Genomic DNA, 17075 nt, shown 5'->3' on the forward strand with positions numbered 1-17075 from the left:
GGGGTACTTAATGTTGGATTGTTTGTATGAAGGTAAATGTTTTATAGAATTCTGACCGTCGTCGATAATATGGAGTGGTTAGGGTAATTAAGGTGCTTGCAATGAAGTTGGCTACCACCGTTCTTTATTTGAAATATTTACCCCGATATTCTTTTATTAAGTGAACACTTAGTTTCTCCTACATACGAGGATGACTTAAATGGAAAGTAAAATTGGATAATATACCCAGCAATTGAACTTTATTCTACGAAAGTATATGATAAAAATCATTTTGGAAAATATATGGAATTGGTACTAAATGTTAATATGATGCCATCTAATAATTTAGCACAAAAGGTCTCAATCTTGTTTAATGGAACATGACCCATGGTTGAAAGTGTAAAGACAACTCTGTGACTAGTTATATTTGTAAACTGTGTATTGAAAACCTCCATAAATGTTAAATTCAAAGAAAGAAACCTTGGATATACTTTTCAGCTCCAGACCCTTCCCTTAGTATCAAATACAATTTGGTAACTTGCAAGATTTTATCTTTGTGTAATACTGCCTCAACTAGTATTCTATCTTCAACTAGCTTCAGACGAGTTTTAATCATGTCTGGCTATTCTTGAAGGAATTCAACAGTAGTGTGATGTTGACTACACAATCCTCCTTGAATATCATGTTCAAAGAAGTTGTGTACACAACCTGGTTGTGTCAGCTTTCCTTGATGTACAATACACTTTTCTACATTCTAATAAAGAATATCTTTATCAATATCTATAATGTTAAAACTATCCCATAATCTGGAATAAGTAGGATTATATTGTTTTATCGTCTTTGGTATCGTTGTCCTCATCATCACCACCGTCTTCTTCGTCCTCATCATCGTCATCATCACTTTTTTCCTCTTCTTCTTTGTCTGGGTCGTCGTCAGTGATTCTCCTGTCGTTTTCATCTAGAACTTGCAATGTGACATCCAGTTCTGCATAGCGAAAAAGAAAGGCTTGGTTTAGGTTTCAGTGTAGAAAACATTGATATGTTCTAGCAAAAACATGTCCCGTTACATTATTCTTTTGACTTAAAAAATCAAATCAACACATTGCAAAAAATGTCAAAATTGTACAAGTACTTTCGTGTGCATTTGCATTTTCAAAATTGTATGCTTTTAAATTACTCAATTCATGTTGTTTGTAGTTTCCAGGTACAATATAGTGGTATATACAGAATCCATATACATATCATACCAGGAGAGTTTAACAGGTACAAATTTTAAAAAAAAAGATAATCATTTAATTTTGATGATAGTAAATGTTTACACACGTAAAAATGTAATGAAATATTTCCAAACTGTGAAACAAACCATCTATCTCTTTGATGAGTTCCTGTTTTTCCATTTCGTTTTTGTCAAATCCGTTCAATGTCAAGTGAAAAACATTTCCCTCATATTCAGCTAGGAAGGATTTACCATCTCTGGCTGGTTTCATAAAGTAGAACTACAGGGAAATTAACAGAAGTAAATCAACAAATATATCAATAAAAAGCTGAATCAATATACAAGGTAACCGTAAGAAATCCTCCTCCACGTGTTCATTTATTCAAGAAAAAATAGTAAATTTGAATGTCGTTCTTAATTGTCATTGCAATTTTCATTTCGGATTTATCTTGATATGTTTCTGAATCATTCTTAAGTAATCCCGTTCTACTGCAACAAAGTACAAGAAATTCTCTGTCCCTTCTCTCGGTAGCATGCACCCTGATATTTTATATGAAGTGGTAGGGTAGGGACTTGATTAAATCCTTACACATTCTTTCCACACAAATTTTGACTACGGATCGGTCCGTTTATTTGATCAAAATATAGGGCTCACGGAGAGTGTTACCGGTCATCAGGGGATGTTTACTCTTCCTAGGCATCTGATCTCACCTCTGGTATATCCAGGGGTCCGTGTTTTGCCCAACTCTTAATTTTGTATTCCTTATAGGATTTATGAAAGTGACCTTCACCTTTTCATTCATCACCTTGTCACTGTTTCTCATGTTTTCAAAAGTGTGTATGGTATTCAAGAAAAAGTCAATATATCTGATTTATCGACCAGCGATTTGTCTGACATCCAGTCTCGTAAAACAAATACTGGTATTAATTGCATTTACGTGAATACTTAATTCCACGCAATACACCACTATTAAGTAAGTATTACTAAACCTTTCTGAATAGAAATTTTGTAAAACGTATATGCACCCTTCAGTTGAATTACGTTTAGAAAACATGGCAACCTTTTGACCTGAAACCAGTGTGAATTCCGCAAGTAATAATCAATATGCCTTTAATGTTTGATGACTATTTAGTTAAAGGATGTTCAGTTATCGGTTAAGCAACAATTGCTGTATGCATGATAGAAAAGCAAGAGATGTTTGACTTTGAACATCATTAATGGGGATTATTTACTAACTCATAACCAACCTACTTGGATGGGACAACACTATCTGTATGTGTATTAGAAAATATCATGACCTTTTATCTTTTGATTTGCATATTAATAGGGACCCTGTACTAAATATCACCAAGCTGTCAATGAAATTTGATAAGTATTGGGCAAATGATTCATGAGGAAAACAGTTGTTTTATATACGCAAAAAATTCCATGACTTTTGACATATCAATCAATAAGGATCATTTATAGGTCTTGAACAAATAGCCTATATATGTGTATAATTGGTGACCATCAAACAAAAGATTCTCTGATATTGTTTTACCATAACTGCTGTATGTATGCTAGAAAATGTCACGACCTTTGTTCTTCTGACCTGAAGATGAATAGGGTCGTCTACTAGTCATAACCAAATTGCCTGTGAATTTGATTGCTATCAGTAAAAGAGTTCTGCGATCATTGGTCAGACAACGAGTACTGTATGTATGCTGGTGAAACTGTGACATTTTAATCGATTGACCTGAAAATAAATTGTGATTATCTACTAGTCATGACCAAGTAAAATATGGAGTTTGATGACCATCGGGAAAAGTGTTTTCTAGAGATCACAAGAAAATCATAATATCTATCGACCGACCGAGCATCGTAAAAGAGGAAAGGGTATTTTTGTTTCTAGTCTCTTCTAGCATTTTATATCCGTATAGAAATGTCATTAACTCTATGTGAAGTGTACATATTTGTAATACATTCAGAGTTGAAGCAGTGAGGACTCTTTAACGTGCCAACGCCTGACGTGACAGGGAATCCCGGTTTTAAATGTCATCATAGTTCCAGTAGACCAACGTCTCTTACTCTCATAGGAACACTATCTATGTTTGACATTGCAATGATATGAAAGGGTTGAAACCTATGAACCCCAGGTCACGATACTTAAAGTACGGAACTTCCATTACTGGTCACGAAGGAGGGGGTGGGGTGGTATAATAACTATCGAAGGACATAAAACTATAGAAATTATTTCCATTACTTCCAAACATCATTTTACTTTTATGATTCATTACTCACAAACGCATCTGGTTTGTAGCTTGCCAGACATTCCCAGCTCTCAATGTCCCAAATCCTCATGAGGTTTTCTTCTTCCAAATCACAGAATGACATCATATAAGGTCCGTTAGGATTGCCAAATAAGTCTACCATTTCTGTGTGTCCGCTTAATTTCATATGAAGACATCCTATCAAAAGGGATTTAAAAATGTATCTTCAAAGCAAGATCATAATAAACCTAAAACAGAAAAATATAAAAAAAAAAAAAAAAAAAAAAAATAAATAAATAAATAAAAAAAATTAAAAAAAATATTATATACATTTCAAGTAGATTTTTTTTTACTTCATTTTATATTTTAGTCTTTATTTGCAGGTCTTTTATTGGTTTATTATCATTGATTATTTGCACAAATATTGTACAACGCATAGAAACTATATGTAATTTTGCGCTTTATAAATGAATAATGATAATAATAATTGGACATTCCTTAAGTCTTGACGTAATGTCGATGAGAAATACACAAAAATATTTTTTTTTTAAATTAATGGCAAATAAAGACTTCGGCAATCCTCAGTGGATGTCGTCATAATTGCGTCATAAAGTCAGTATATTGACAACATAAAAAACACAATTCTAAACTAAATATCTACTTGCAAACCTTTTTTTATGTCCCATAGTCTGATTGCACCATCCTGGTACGCTACAGCCAAGAGTTCGTCTTTGATTAGCAGCATTTCATTCATGTCTAACCCACTCAAATCTTTGCCTTGTACCTTATACATCTTAAAAGCCGCTTCGTCAAATAGTATTTCTTGTTTGTCTGTAAAATATACATGCACCCCCTGTAAATTCATTTCAAAATACTGAAAGTGTATTATGCTGGCCTTTTCAAATATCCACGTATTTTCAAACCTATGTATAGTAGCGCAATAATATAGAAATAAGTGAGCCTTGGAATCTATATTTATATCAAACAATACTTTGCATAAATTAATGAAACAAAACGCACGTGAAAAATGCTATATCAAAATTACCACGAAATAGATATCGGCAACTTACCATCTTTTTTATTCCAAACAAAGGGCGCAGTGATAAATTCCTTTTTGTCTAATTGTATCGATCCTATGACGTAATCCCCCTGACTAGAAACTACAACATCTATACCCAGGTCAGTCACGCTTGGTCCAAACATCTCTTTGCTGAATACCTTTATTATTTTCTTCTTTTCAACATCACAAATAAGAAATCGATCATCTTCAGTGACGCAAACCACAATATGGCCATCTCGGGAAACCTACAGAAGAACAGAAAATCAAAATTCATATTATCTACCTGGTACAATGTCAGATATAGTATCGCTATTCCTAAATGTTAACTCATTTTGTTCATATCTCACGAAAATGCAGGAAATATTTCAATTGAAATGATTTTGAGAATCTGTGACGTAATATATGTTGTTACGAACATCAGCTGATTTTCGAAGTTTGGATCAAGTTACCCTACCTTGTCGTCAGTTTTTTTTAATGTAACGATTGAATCGAGTAAATTGCTACATGTACATACCGTGCATATATTCTCTTTGTTCTATTCATGATGCCACTTGTAGAATTTTAATTTTATGGGTTAAGTTTCAGGGCGATTGTATGTAAGGACTTAAGTCCCTAAAATATACCCCATCCCTGCTAAAGAAGCCACCATTTAAATGAATTTTGACTTACTCTAACCTAACTGATCAAATTAGCATTAAAATTGTAAATTTTATTCAGATTCTGGACCGCTGAATTGAAATAGTAAAAAAGATCTTCTTATCATAATAACTAATGATTGATTATGAAAGGGTTAAGTTAACCTGTCTCATAACCCCTATAAAGAATACAAAATTAAATGTTGGGCAAACATGGGCCCTGTATATACCAGAGGTGGGATCAGATTCCTAGGAGTAGTAAGCATCCTCTGTCCACCGGTTACATCCGCCGTAAACCCAATATCTTTACCAGGTAAACGGAGTAATTCGTACTCAAAATCAGTGCGTAAAGAACGGCCTAACAATTGGCATGAAACACATCAGACAGCATCTGACCCAATACCATGATTGTTTGGCAAACTAGACCATTATAACGACCATAGAATTTGCAAATTACTGAGTTTGAAAAAAGACTGTTGAAACCAACGTCGTACGAAGCAGACATGGAATAATTTGTGTTGTCTTTTATCTCGAGTTCACAGGATATTGAATCGACATATGAATGAAAATTATCAATGTTATTAGACAATACGCCGTCGATATATCTAAATGTCAAATAGGTCACATCTAGATATTTTGTCTTCTCATGTATAATCCTATGTAATACATTTTGTCTCATAATGTAAAAACAGGTCAGAAAGTAGCACAACTTGTGCCCATGGGAATTCCAACAGACTGTTAGAAGACGACTACGAAGATGTTGTCAATGTGGAACTTCAGTGTATTTTTAATACCAACTTCAGAGCACTTTTGCGTAAAATCAGAGTGGCGTTTAATAAAGTAATTTTTGTATTTATATTTGCCTTTATCATTTTTGTTGAAGAAGCAACTGCCCATGATGTCAAAAATTGTAGTCTTCAATTCATCGGGAGGACTGATCGTGTAAAGTGTTGAAATGTTATAAGTTTTGATGTTGTTGAATTGAGAAAAGTTTTTGTGATTTCAAATTTACGAGGTCTTTGGAATTTGTTAGAATTGATATTTGATTTACATCACTTCTGGCATGTGTTTGGGTACAATACGGTTGAAGTTTGTCATTCACACCTGTTAATATTTTTGTGATGAGTATATATAGGGCTTGGCTTTGATTTTAGGTCTTCGAATTATTGCTTTGTCTAACCTTGGCCCAGTAAGGGGCGGTGAGGTTCACCCAGAAAAGTTTTCATGCTTTCGGCGCTTCTGGCTAAATTGTTTTAAAGATTCCAAACTATGTTAAATTTTCCTGTCATGCGACAGCAGGTTGTTTTATCTATTACTACTGTATCAAAGCACAATTTTACACTACAGAAGGATGGGTGAAGAGTCATCATTATCGAAAATGTTTTTAAGCATAAAGACTGTTACCAACTAGGACTGTCTTAGCAGGAATAATACCCCGCAGGGTACAATGTATGGCGCGAAATAGTGAGTTTGTGCTCATTGAAGAATAAACACATTCTTTTGACATTCAAATTCTTTAGAACAATTAGTGTAAATGCAATACTATATATTCTGCAATAGTGTGTTATTCACAATATTGGAGATATGCTTAACATAATTTCTGCATGGATGACTACTATTCGGCGTACATGAGCCAGAAAACGACACATCTTTGATTAACAAAATTACCCACAAATAGATGGACAGATAGGCAGAAAAATGGACTGATGATTCCATTATACCCTCTCCTAAACTAATGCAGTAGTCTCTGTGAAAGAACAGATCTTTACAAAATGTAAAAGAGAATTACTAAGTCGATGAAGTTGAATACACGCCCGTAAAATGAAAATATCCATAATCTCTCGATAAAAAATAATAGGAGCACAACTTCATTATATACATAATATATACACAAAGTTTGAATCAAATCTGTTCATTGGTTTTTGAAATATACTTTGGAAACTGACAACATACCCTCAAAATAAAAAAAATACCCATAATATATCTATCAAAATACCAGGTGCACTTCATTTTTTATATAAGATATAAAAAACTTTTTAATGAAATATGTTCATTGGTAACCCTGAATAAATGATGTTTGTAATAAACTAACATCTGTAACACACGCATTCATGTATGATTACACATTTAATCCAGTCCCTTTTTTCATAATTTGTAAAAATTCTTAAACTACCATAATGTCATTGATAAGGCTTGCTTTTCCCTCGGTCCCACAGGGAATGATTGTTGTGACCTTTCCTGTGTTTACGTCATAACATTTCAGGTTTACTCTTCCTCGAGTTTGCATTATCATCTCTGGAAAAAATAGCCAGCAATTAAGTAGAAACATCAACAGAAAGATTTTCATTTTTTGTTTTAGGAAAATATTTTCATCATACTTTTGCCACTATTAAACAGACGCAGTGTTGCACATGATTTCGGTGTGAGGCCTTCAAACACCGTGACAACTGTATTTTACCCCAAGGATATCGCTTTGATTTTATCATTAGAGTTCATTAGAATGAGAGTGTCGTCATCATCTAAAAGTGTTTCCTCAGAAACTGTACAATCCTACAAGAAGAAAAAAATCAGTACGTTAGTTGATTAAAGCCAAATTATTGTTGTTTATATTCAACAAGAATAAAAATCAAAAGCACATATGTTATCCTTTATTAATAGTAAACGTTATCTTGTCCACAACAATTCTTCACGATGAAATGTGCACACAATAAACTCTAGTGAATATGATTTTGATTGCTCAAATGTAAATGTTAAATATTGGGCCATTGATGGATTTCTGCTTTTATATGACGGTGTACAACGATGCCTACGATAAGAGTGTATATACATGGTGAAAACAATAGAAATAGTCAGTTCAATATGTAGACTCATGTTTATTACCAATAAACGAGTGTTGACACAACATTGGTACATGTATAGGGCGATTATCATATAGAGAAAATATTATTCTCAAAAACAAATTTTTAGAATATACACATATGCATCTCTAAAAAGGAATACCAATGATCTTTGCACATGAAAGGTAAAGATAACGAACAATGATCAATCTCATAACTCTCACAAGCAATATAAAATAGTGATATGGGCAAATACGGATCCCTAATTACATCAGAGGTGGAATCAAGTGTTTAGGAGGAGTGTGCATCCGCTGTTGACCGATCACATCCGCCGTGAGCCCTATATCTTGCTAAGGTAAACGGAGTTATTCGTAGTCAAAATCAGTGTGCCACGAATTGCCTAAAAATCGGTATGAAACACGTCAGACAGCATTCGACCCAATGGTAGGTTGTAATGGCAAACTAGATTATCATAACGACCATAGAATTTGAAAATTGCTGCCTTTAAACGAAGCTGTTGAAACTCCTGCACCCTCAACTTATTTGTCAGTAGCCTGCCTCGATTTAAAACTGATCATACGCAGAACAAGCTCTTGCATATCAAATCAGTTGGAGAAGCTGAAATCATCCCGTGTATCATACAGTTGAGTATTTAGTTTACGTTAATATATATTTTCAATAAAATATATAAGTATGAAGCAGAAGTGGACGACTCTGTGGTGTCTTTTATTTCGAGTTCACGGGACTTTATCGAATCGACATATAAATGAAAATTATTATTGTTAGTAGATAAAACGTCGTTGATATATCTAAATATCGCATTGAAGGCCACAACAAGAGATTGTTTCTTCTCACGTAGAAATTTTTGAATAAATTCTGCTTCATAAGAATATAAAAACAGATCAGCTAACAAAGAAACACAATTTGTACAGACTGTTGAAAGACCTGATCATCAAAGACCACGAAGATATTGTCAATGAGGAACTCTAGCATATCTTTTATTTGAACATCGGAGTACTTGTACATGGAATCAGAATGGTGTTTAACAAAGTAAGTTTTTGGATGACTGATCACTAGATATGAATATTTCCGTTTTCCACTTTTGTTGACGAAGCAACTGTCTATGATATCAAAAGCTTAGTCATTATTTTATCGTGAGGAATGGTCGTGTAAAGTGTTGAAAAGTAATATGTTTTTATGTTGTTGATTTGACAAAATCTTTGCGATCTCAAGTTTATCAAAAGTTCCTTAGATTTTTTTAGACTCCACATTTGATTTACACCACTTCTGGCAAAGTACGTTTGAAGTTTCGCCTTCACAACTGTTAATATATATGTGCGTGAGGAGCAACAATAGGGGTTTGGCAGAGTACTTACCGGATCTAGCAATGTATCTTCATTTGTAATAATTTTTATGACGTTTAGAAATTCACAATAAGTACGGTAACTCATATTCATCCGACCCATTGACTGGGATATTAAATGTGTCTAAAACTGAAGCATGGTTTTGAAGAATTTCATTTTTTGAAAGTGCAGTTAGAGTATGAGTATGATTAACAAAAGTGGAATTAATGCTAAGTTCGATTAAAATACAATTGTAATCATGAGCCTTACAAACAAAGACGATGTTGTTGCATGCTTTGTCAGCTGGAATCAAAACATATTCTTCGTGTAACCTATCTAATTCTTTTATCACTTCTGGTTTACTAAACACAAAAGGATAAATGATACGTACTTCTATGTTAATGTGTTTAATATTCCTGAAAATGTATCAAGTTCTTTTTCATATGTAGTCCATCGTCTGGCATAATCTTCGACAGAATTCATAATAGAGACGAAGTTCTGTCGTCAATTGAAAGACCGAGGTTCTCTGTATTTGGGACCTTTTAGAATAAGCGATTTGAAGTCCTCATATTCAACTACATGTATATCAACATCACCAGTAATGTCCAGCTGGATTATAGTTGAAAGAAGGCAAAGTACAAGAACATGTATGTGAATTAAGTATAAAATGGTATAAAATGGTCTATATAGTTAAAAAGTTTGCATGCAATAGTAGAAGTATACATGTAGGAAATACAGGGTGTAGACTTCAATTTGAAATAAGTAGGGAAACAAGACTGAACTCTTTTATGACAAAGAATATTCCTTTGTTTGTAAATTTGAGTTTAAGAAGAACTGGCGGCATGATTCGGAAGTGTTAAGAACTCGCTGTCGAACTCAAAAGAATGAGTAGCAAACGTTAATGATTAATTTTAATATGCACTTGAGTTAAGAACTGAAGTATGATTACTTTACAAATGTCCAAACTTTTTTATCATAGATACGGAATTGGAAGGTTTGAAAACTTTTCAAAAGAAGAATTGAAAACACTTTCCTTGTACATGTATCAATTCAAACATTTACCATGATAAACTCCTTTAACGCGTCAACTGACAGCAATTTCGTCGGGTGTTAATTGGTTCCCCTCAAAGTACTATTCATTTGACAGATCGTATCATTCTTATATATACATGTTTTTCGAATATATACTATTACAGAATTATAGGATACAAACTTAAGTACTTAAGGTATATCAATACGTAGAATATGATTTGTGAACATCTGTCGCCATCATGTTTTCTTCTGTACTATCTGGCAAAGGGGGCCGAGTTCACAAATCTCGAACACGTTCCCGTGTTGTGTTACGAATAGAGTGATGACGTACATGTACTTGCATCTAGAAGGAACGTTCTTGAAGTGATCTTTATTTTACAAAGAAACTGTCAAGGACGTTCTTGAGATTATATCTAAGATTCCATACATACTACATTTGTATATTAATTGTAATATTAAATTTAACAGTCAGAATGATTGCATTGTTTATTGTACTTCTTTTTTTCTGTGATTTTAAGCTAGTTTTACACATCGAACTCGACAAATTCATTTCAAACTTTGGGTGAGGTTATCATTTATCAACTGTGGAACGTAAAGATCTCTGGAATAAACAAACTCTGATATAGATGTTCACTAAGGTTTCTTCGTACTATATACATGTATATACGTATCTTACTTTTAAAAAAATTCCCGAATCTAGCCCCTGCTGATAGAACCCATTCTTCAACTATTTACTTGCTGAAATACAATGAGAGCACTCTGAACACAGTCAGGTGACACATATGGGGCTAGTCCGATCATCAACCATGGTAGATGTTTAGTTTGACTTTCGAAACATAATTGCACATGCCTAGCCTGCTTCCAGACCTTCAATGCACATGTCTCGTTGCTAAAGTTTAACTATTCTGTAAGCATAGGTTGCTGTTTGGTAGTCCAGACATGCGCAGTAACAACTCTTCCGGTTTCGACCATAGGCACTTCGATCGTACTATGGTTGAACTCATGTTAATGTAGTTGATGATCTAACTCAGCCATGGTCTGTTGCATGGAACCATTCATGCAAGGTGAAGACAACGAACAGCGACCAATCTCACAACTCCCACAAGCAATACAAAATAAATAGCCGGGCAAACACGGATCCCTGGACACGCCAGAGGTGGGATCAGGTGCCTAGGAGAAGTAAGCATCCCCTGTTGACCGGTCATATCCGCCGTGAGCCCTATATCCCGATCAGGTAAACGGAGTCATCCGCAGTCAAAATCAGTGTGCCAAGAACGGCTTAACAATCGGTATTTGACCCAATGATAGGTTGTATTGACGAACTAGATCGTTATAACGACCATAGAATTTGCGAAATGCTGACTTCAATCGAGACTGTTGAAACCCCTGTACCATCAATTTGTTTGTCAGTAGCTTACCTCGATTTAAAAACTGACTATACGCAGAACAAACTCTTGCATATCGAATCAGTTGAGATATAAACACCATATGCAGGTGATAATGTAATATTGCTACATAAATATGGGAAGTTGACGATAAAGAAGCTGAAATCATCCCGTTTGTCATACAGTTGAGTTGTCAGTTTGCCATTAATGTCTACTTTCAATAAAATATCTAAGTATGAAGCAGAGGTGGACGACTCTGTGGTGTCCTTTATTTCGAGCTCACAGGGATATATCAAATCGACATATGAATAGAAGTTATTATTGTTAATAGACAAAACGTCATCGATATATCGAAATGTCGAATTGAAGGCCACAGCGAGAGATTTTTTCTTCTCACGTAGAAGTTTTTGAATAAATTCGCTAACTGTCAGAACAATTTGTATGTGAAATAATCAGTCGTTGTTCTGATTTAATTGACAAGTAGCAGTCAACAGAAGCAAACGACGTTATGCATTGGATTATTCATGCATGTAAAATGCAATGTAAGGTGAATATAACGAACAGTGATCAATATCATAACTCCTATAAGCAATTCAAAATAGAGTATTGGGCAAACACCGACCCCTAGATATACCAGAGTTGGGATCAGGTGTCTAGGAGGAGTAAGCATCCCCTGTCGACCTGTCACACCCGCCGTGAGCCCTATAAACGGAGTTATCCGTAGTCAAAATCAGTGTGCCAAAAACGACCTAATAATCCAATGATAAGTTGCATTGGCAAACTAGATCGTTATAACGATCATAGAATTGGCGATTTGCTGACTTTAAACGAGCTGTTGGAACCCCTGCACCATCAACGTGTTTGTCAGTAGCTTGCTTCGAATTAAAAAATGACCATATGTAGAACAAACTCTTGTGTATCGAATCAGATGAGAGATGTTAACACCATATGCAAGTGACAATGGAATACATTAAATGTGTTTCAATGAAAGTGGTATAAGTAATTATGTGGATATATCAGCTCAGCGTGTACTGCAAATCTAAGAGTGTGTATTTCTGTAGAATTTAAAATATAACAAAACTGACGGTCAATCTTTAGTTTTCTTATTTGCAAGCTTCAAACCAACATTTGAGTAATTATCTATTCAACAGTAAATCATTTACTATTCCACGGTTTAGTCATTGAATAGTTAACTATTCAACTGCTAAGAATTGAATAGTCAAACTATTCAATGACTAAACACAATGGATGATGTCACTGAATTTTTTCACAATTTATATGAAACACGTCAGACATCATTCGACCTAACGAGATATTGTATTTTCAAATTAGATCATCATAATGACCATAATGATTTACGAAATGTTGACATAAACGAAACCCACGTAGCATCAACTTTAAAAATTGATCATACGCAGAGCAAGCTCTCTCGTGTATCGAATCCATTGAGAGACAAACACCATACGCAAGTGTTAATAATTCTTTGAATTTAACGATTTAATTAAACATAGTTGGTAACGGCAAACTGACAACTTTGTGACAAACTTCAGCTTCTCCATTGTCAGCTAGTTCTGCGTATGATTAGCTTTTAAAATCAATGCAGGCTACTAGAGGGGTTTCAAAAGTCACGTTTAAAAGTCAGCATTTTGCAAATTCTATGGTCGTTATAACTCATGAGTGCGTGCGTGTGTTATATGCAATCTTTTTTTCGCGATTTTAATTCCGTTCGAATTATTTTAGTTTAGTTTCCTATGTTTTACATTATGCCGATTGATGCTTTTCTACACTGATATCATAATTTTTCATACTAATGTTGATCAATATTTAAACTTTTCACATAATTTCATAACAAAATGTTTGTTCTTCGTGTTGTAATACCACCCTGGTGGCCTAGAGGTACAGCTGTAGTGCGTTCGCCCCGAAGAGTTCCTCGAAGATTACATTAAAAACGGATGCCCTGTGTCACAGTAGGTGTGGCACGCTAAAGAACATTCACTGCTCGATGGCCGTAGGCTCCGAGCATAGGCATAAATTTGAAGCCCTTCACAAGCATTGGTGACGTCCCATATGAGTGAAAAAACTCTCGAGAGGGACGTTAAACAAGATACAATAAATCAATCATGTTGTAAAAATTTCATTTTTCAATTACGTTAGATAATTGAGAAACGCCGCTTGTCCACGGAATTTTGGGACAAACCTAGTATGTAATCAAATGAGTAATATTTCATATGTTCAATTAAAGAACAAAGATTTATCATATACATTCAAATGTTTGAATTTATGTTATATATACTAGAACGACAACTGGCCTACAGGAGAGTAGCCAATGCAATCCTAGACACAAATGAGCTCAAAGAGTATTTCGGACACTTACAAAAGGATATTTCTGACACTTACAAGAGCAATGCGTTTGATGACTTTGTCTTTCAGAACATCATAAACTTCAAAGAGAGATGGATTTTTCCCCGTAGAGCGATGAACAACAGCGTACCGAGTATTCTTCATAGGAATGATGTTTCTGTGTATAGACATTGTATTCCACATATTAATGTTTGGTAAAAAACAAAAATGATTGTTATTAATATAGTTATTAATATTAGATTTAACTATAAAATTAAAACCAAGAGGCTCATAGACCTTATCGGTCACTTGAGCATTAGTTATAAGTATCACTAGTTCCAAGGCCTATGAAATCTAGGAAAAAAGATCCTGTTTTTTTTTAAATACATTATGTACTAATATTCAACAAAAGTACAATTATAAGTTTAAATCTTCTTTAAAATGCCTTTGGAATTGAGTATAGTGATTAAAGACTTTACATAATATAATACATGTAACATTAACACAATATGACTAATTTGGACCCATCCCACAGTCAATACCCTTGGGTTGCGAAATTCACATGTTTGGTACATCCTTTTCTGATTTTCCTAAATATGCACTTAGGTTTTATACCCTATCAGCAAACTTCAATAAGTATGTCAAATGATAAAGAAAATATAATCACTATAATAATTTTGGTCTCCACCCTGCAACCAAACTCTTAACCCCCTAGGATCAAGAAATGTACAATTTTGGTAAAGGACTACCTATTCTTTCTAAATATCTATTTATTTCAATTTAGTATGAATAGCATTAAAAAGGGGTATCATATAATTGCTTTACACATATACAATGTTTTAACATGTACCAAGTCTAGTCCTGGAGTCAGAACCTCTACCCCCGGGGATCATGACATCTATAATTTTGGTAGAAATATTCCTGATCTATATCACTATACATTTAGTTTTTCTTACACATGTGCAGTTGTAGAGAACATTTTTGAAAATTGGTCAATATTTGGTAGAGGTCTTCACTATGCATTTAGTTGGGGTTTTTTTTCTTACACATGTGCAGTTGTAGAGAATATTTTTGAAAATTGGTCAATATTTGGTAGAGGTCTTCACTATGCATTTAGTTTTTGTTACACACGTGCGGTTGTAGAGAAGAAAATTTATGAAAATTCGTCAATATTTGTCTCGCCCCTAAGGCTCTAGGGTGCAAGAATCCAAAAAATTTCAATTTCAACGATGCTTCATACAAAATTTGAAAAGACTACCACAGTTATTAAGAAGTTAAAATTGTTTTATTGTTCAAAAATCTAATTGACCATTTTTGTCATACCCTGATATCAAAACCTCTACCCTTTTTATCATCAAATTCACAATTTTGGTAAAGGACTACCTGTTCTTTCTAAATATCCATCTAGTTTTGATTTAGTATCAATAGCACTAAAAAGATGTTCTTTAAATGTTTTGCGCATAAATGCAATGTACCAAGTTTGGGCATACCCTGAGATCAGAACCTCTACCCTAGGGATCATGAAATTTACAAATTTGATAGAAGCCTCCCTGCTCTACATCACTATGCATTTAGGTTTTCTTACACATGTGCGGTTGTAGAAAAGAATTTTTGTAATGGTTAATTTTTTACTGTCCTTCCCGCCTCCAGGCCCCAAGGGTGCAGGAATCCTGAATTTTACAATTTATATCCCTCTTGTCCCAATAATCCTTCATACTAAATTTGAAAATAATTGGAAGTTATCAAGAAGAAATTAAAAATATTCAATTGTTAACGCACGACGACAGACGCAGACCCACTGCAATAGGTTACCTGAGTTTTCTCAAATGACCTAAGTACTAGTCATTATTGTATAGTACAATTTGGCAAAAATTGATTTATATTAAATTTTACATGGTAGTATACATATGTACACTGCAAAATATCTCCAAAATAATACCTAATTTTGTTTTCTTGAGTTTGTAGTTTTTTCTGAATGTCCTCCTTTGATATGTCCCATACTCTTATTATCTTATCACTTGCTATGGTAACAAATGTCTTCATGTCACATGTCTTAACGTCACTCAAGGCCACTTCATGTGGAAAGTGAGTAGATACGTCACTTCCTGTGATATCCGACAAAATGACGACCGAGTCATGGCAGGCTAGTAGAAAATTTGAGTGCGAGTATATTGCGCTCAATACGCTGTACTTTTCGTATGCTGTAACAAAAACAAACATTATTCAAATACTGCAAATCAACTTACATTCGCGATTACTTTCTTTCGCGATTTACCAGTGATGAACTTGTTGTTCACAACTAATTTTCGCGATTTATAATATAAGTTAGTCTTAAACAAATACAAGAGACATTAGTGGACTGGTTCGTGGCGAGAAATATTCGCGATGACTCGTTTCTCATTATACCAGCGAAAATTTCTCGCTCGCGAGAAAAAAGTTGGTTTACAGTAGCTTTTGATTCTGCTACAGAAATATATCACATGTTACGTATTTTCTTATTAAATGCAGACATGTTTACCATGGTTTTGACAACGCTGCTGAATATCAAAGGGTAAGTATCTGAATTACCACAATAATTCTCTATATCTATATAATGCATTTACGTTTGAACACAAGCTAGATAAAAGGATGAACAAATAAAGGGTTTCATTTCTTATATATTAAACCTATTTGATGAAGTGTTACACTACCAACAGTCAAGCCTCTTACCTTCGAATTTTTGCAGCACTTGAAGGGTGGAAAGATCCATCATCACGAGATCAGTTATTCCCCTTGATAGCACTATCCCAGTTTCATTCTGTGTTATGGCCATAGCATTTATATCAAAATCTTCCCCCATTTCCACAACGGGGGAGAACGAGTCTTCTCGAATGTTGTAAATGCACAACTTGTCCATTACATCGCTTGTAACAGCCGCGTAATTTTCTGATCCTAAAGTGAAAACCACTCTTATCTAAAACCACGTATTAATTGGAAAAACTAAAGACAACAATCAGTT

General features: G+C 34.2%; 1 protein-coding gene across 1 annotated transcript in view; it reads right to left on the minus strand.

Moving 5' to 3' along the window:
• Positions 1-226: 226 nt before the first annotated feature.
• The window catches only part of LOC125655982 (NACHT domain- and WD repeat-containing protein 1-like), a 38142-nt gene continuing 21293 nt past the window's right edge, over positions 227-17075 (minus strand). The window contains 10 exon segments of the mRNA XM_048886533.2: positions 227-964; positions 1343-1475; positions 3477-3643; positions 4115-4276; positions 4516-4750; positions 7314-7435; positions 7519-7690; positions 14135-14255; positions 16017-16278; positions 16787-17008. Coding sequence (XP_048742490.2) covers positions 801-964; positions 1343-1475; positions 3477-3643; positions 4115-4276; positions 4516-4750; positions 7314-7435; positions 7519-7690; positions 14135-14255; positions 16017-16278; positions 16787-17008 — 1760 coding nt within the window. The 3' untranslated portion in view covers positions 227-800.

Source organism: Ostrea edulis, chromosome 7 (assembly GCF_947568905.1).
Source record: "Ostrea edulis chromosome 7, xbOstEdul1.1, whole genome shotgun sequence".
Classification (NCBI taxonomy): Eukaryota; Metazoa; Mollusca; class Bivalvia; order Ostreida; family Ostreidae; genus Ostrea; species Ostrea edulis.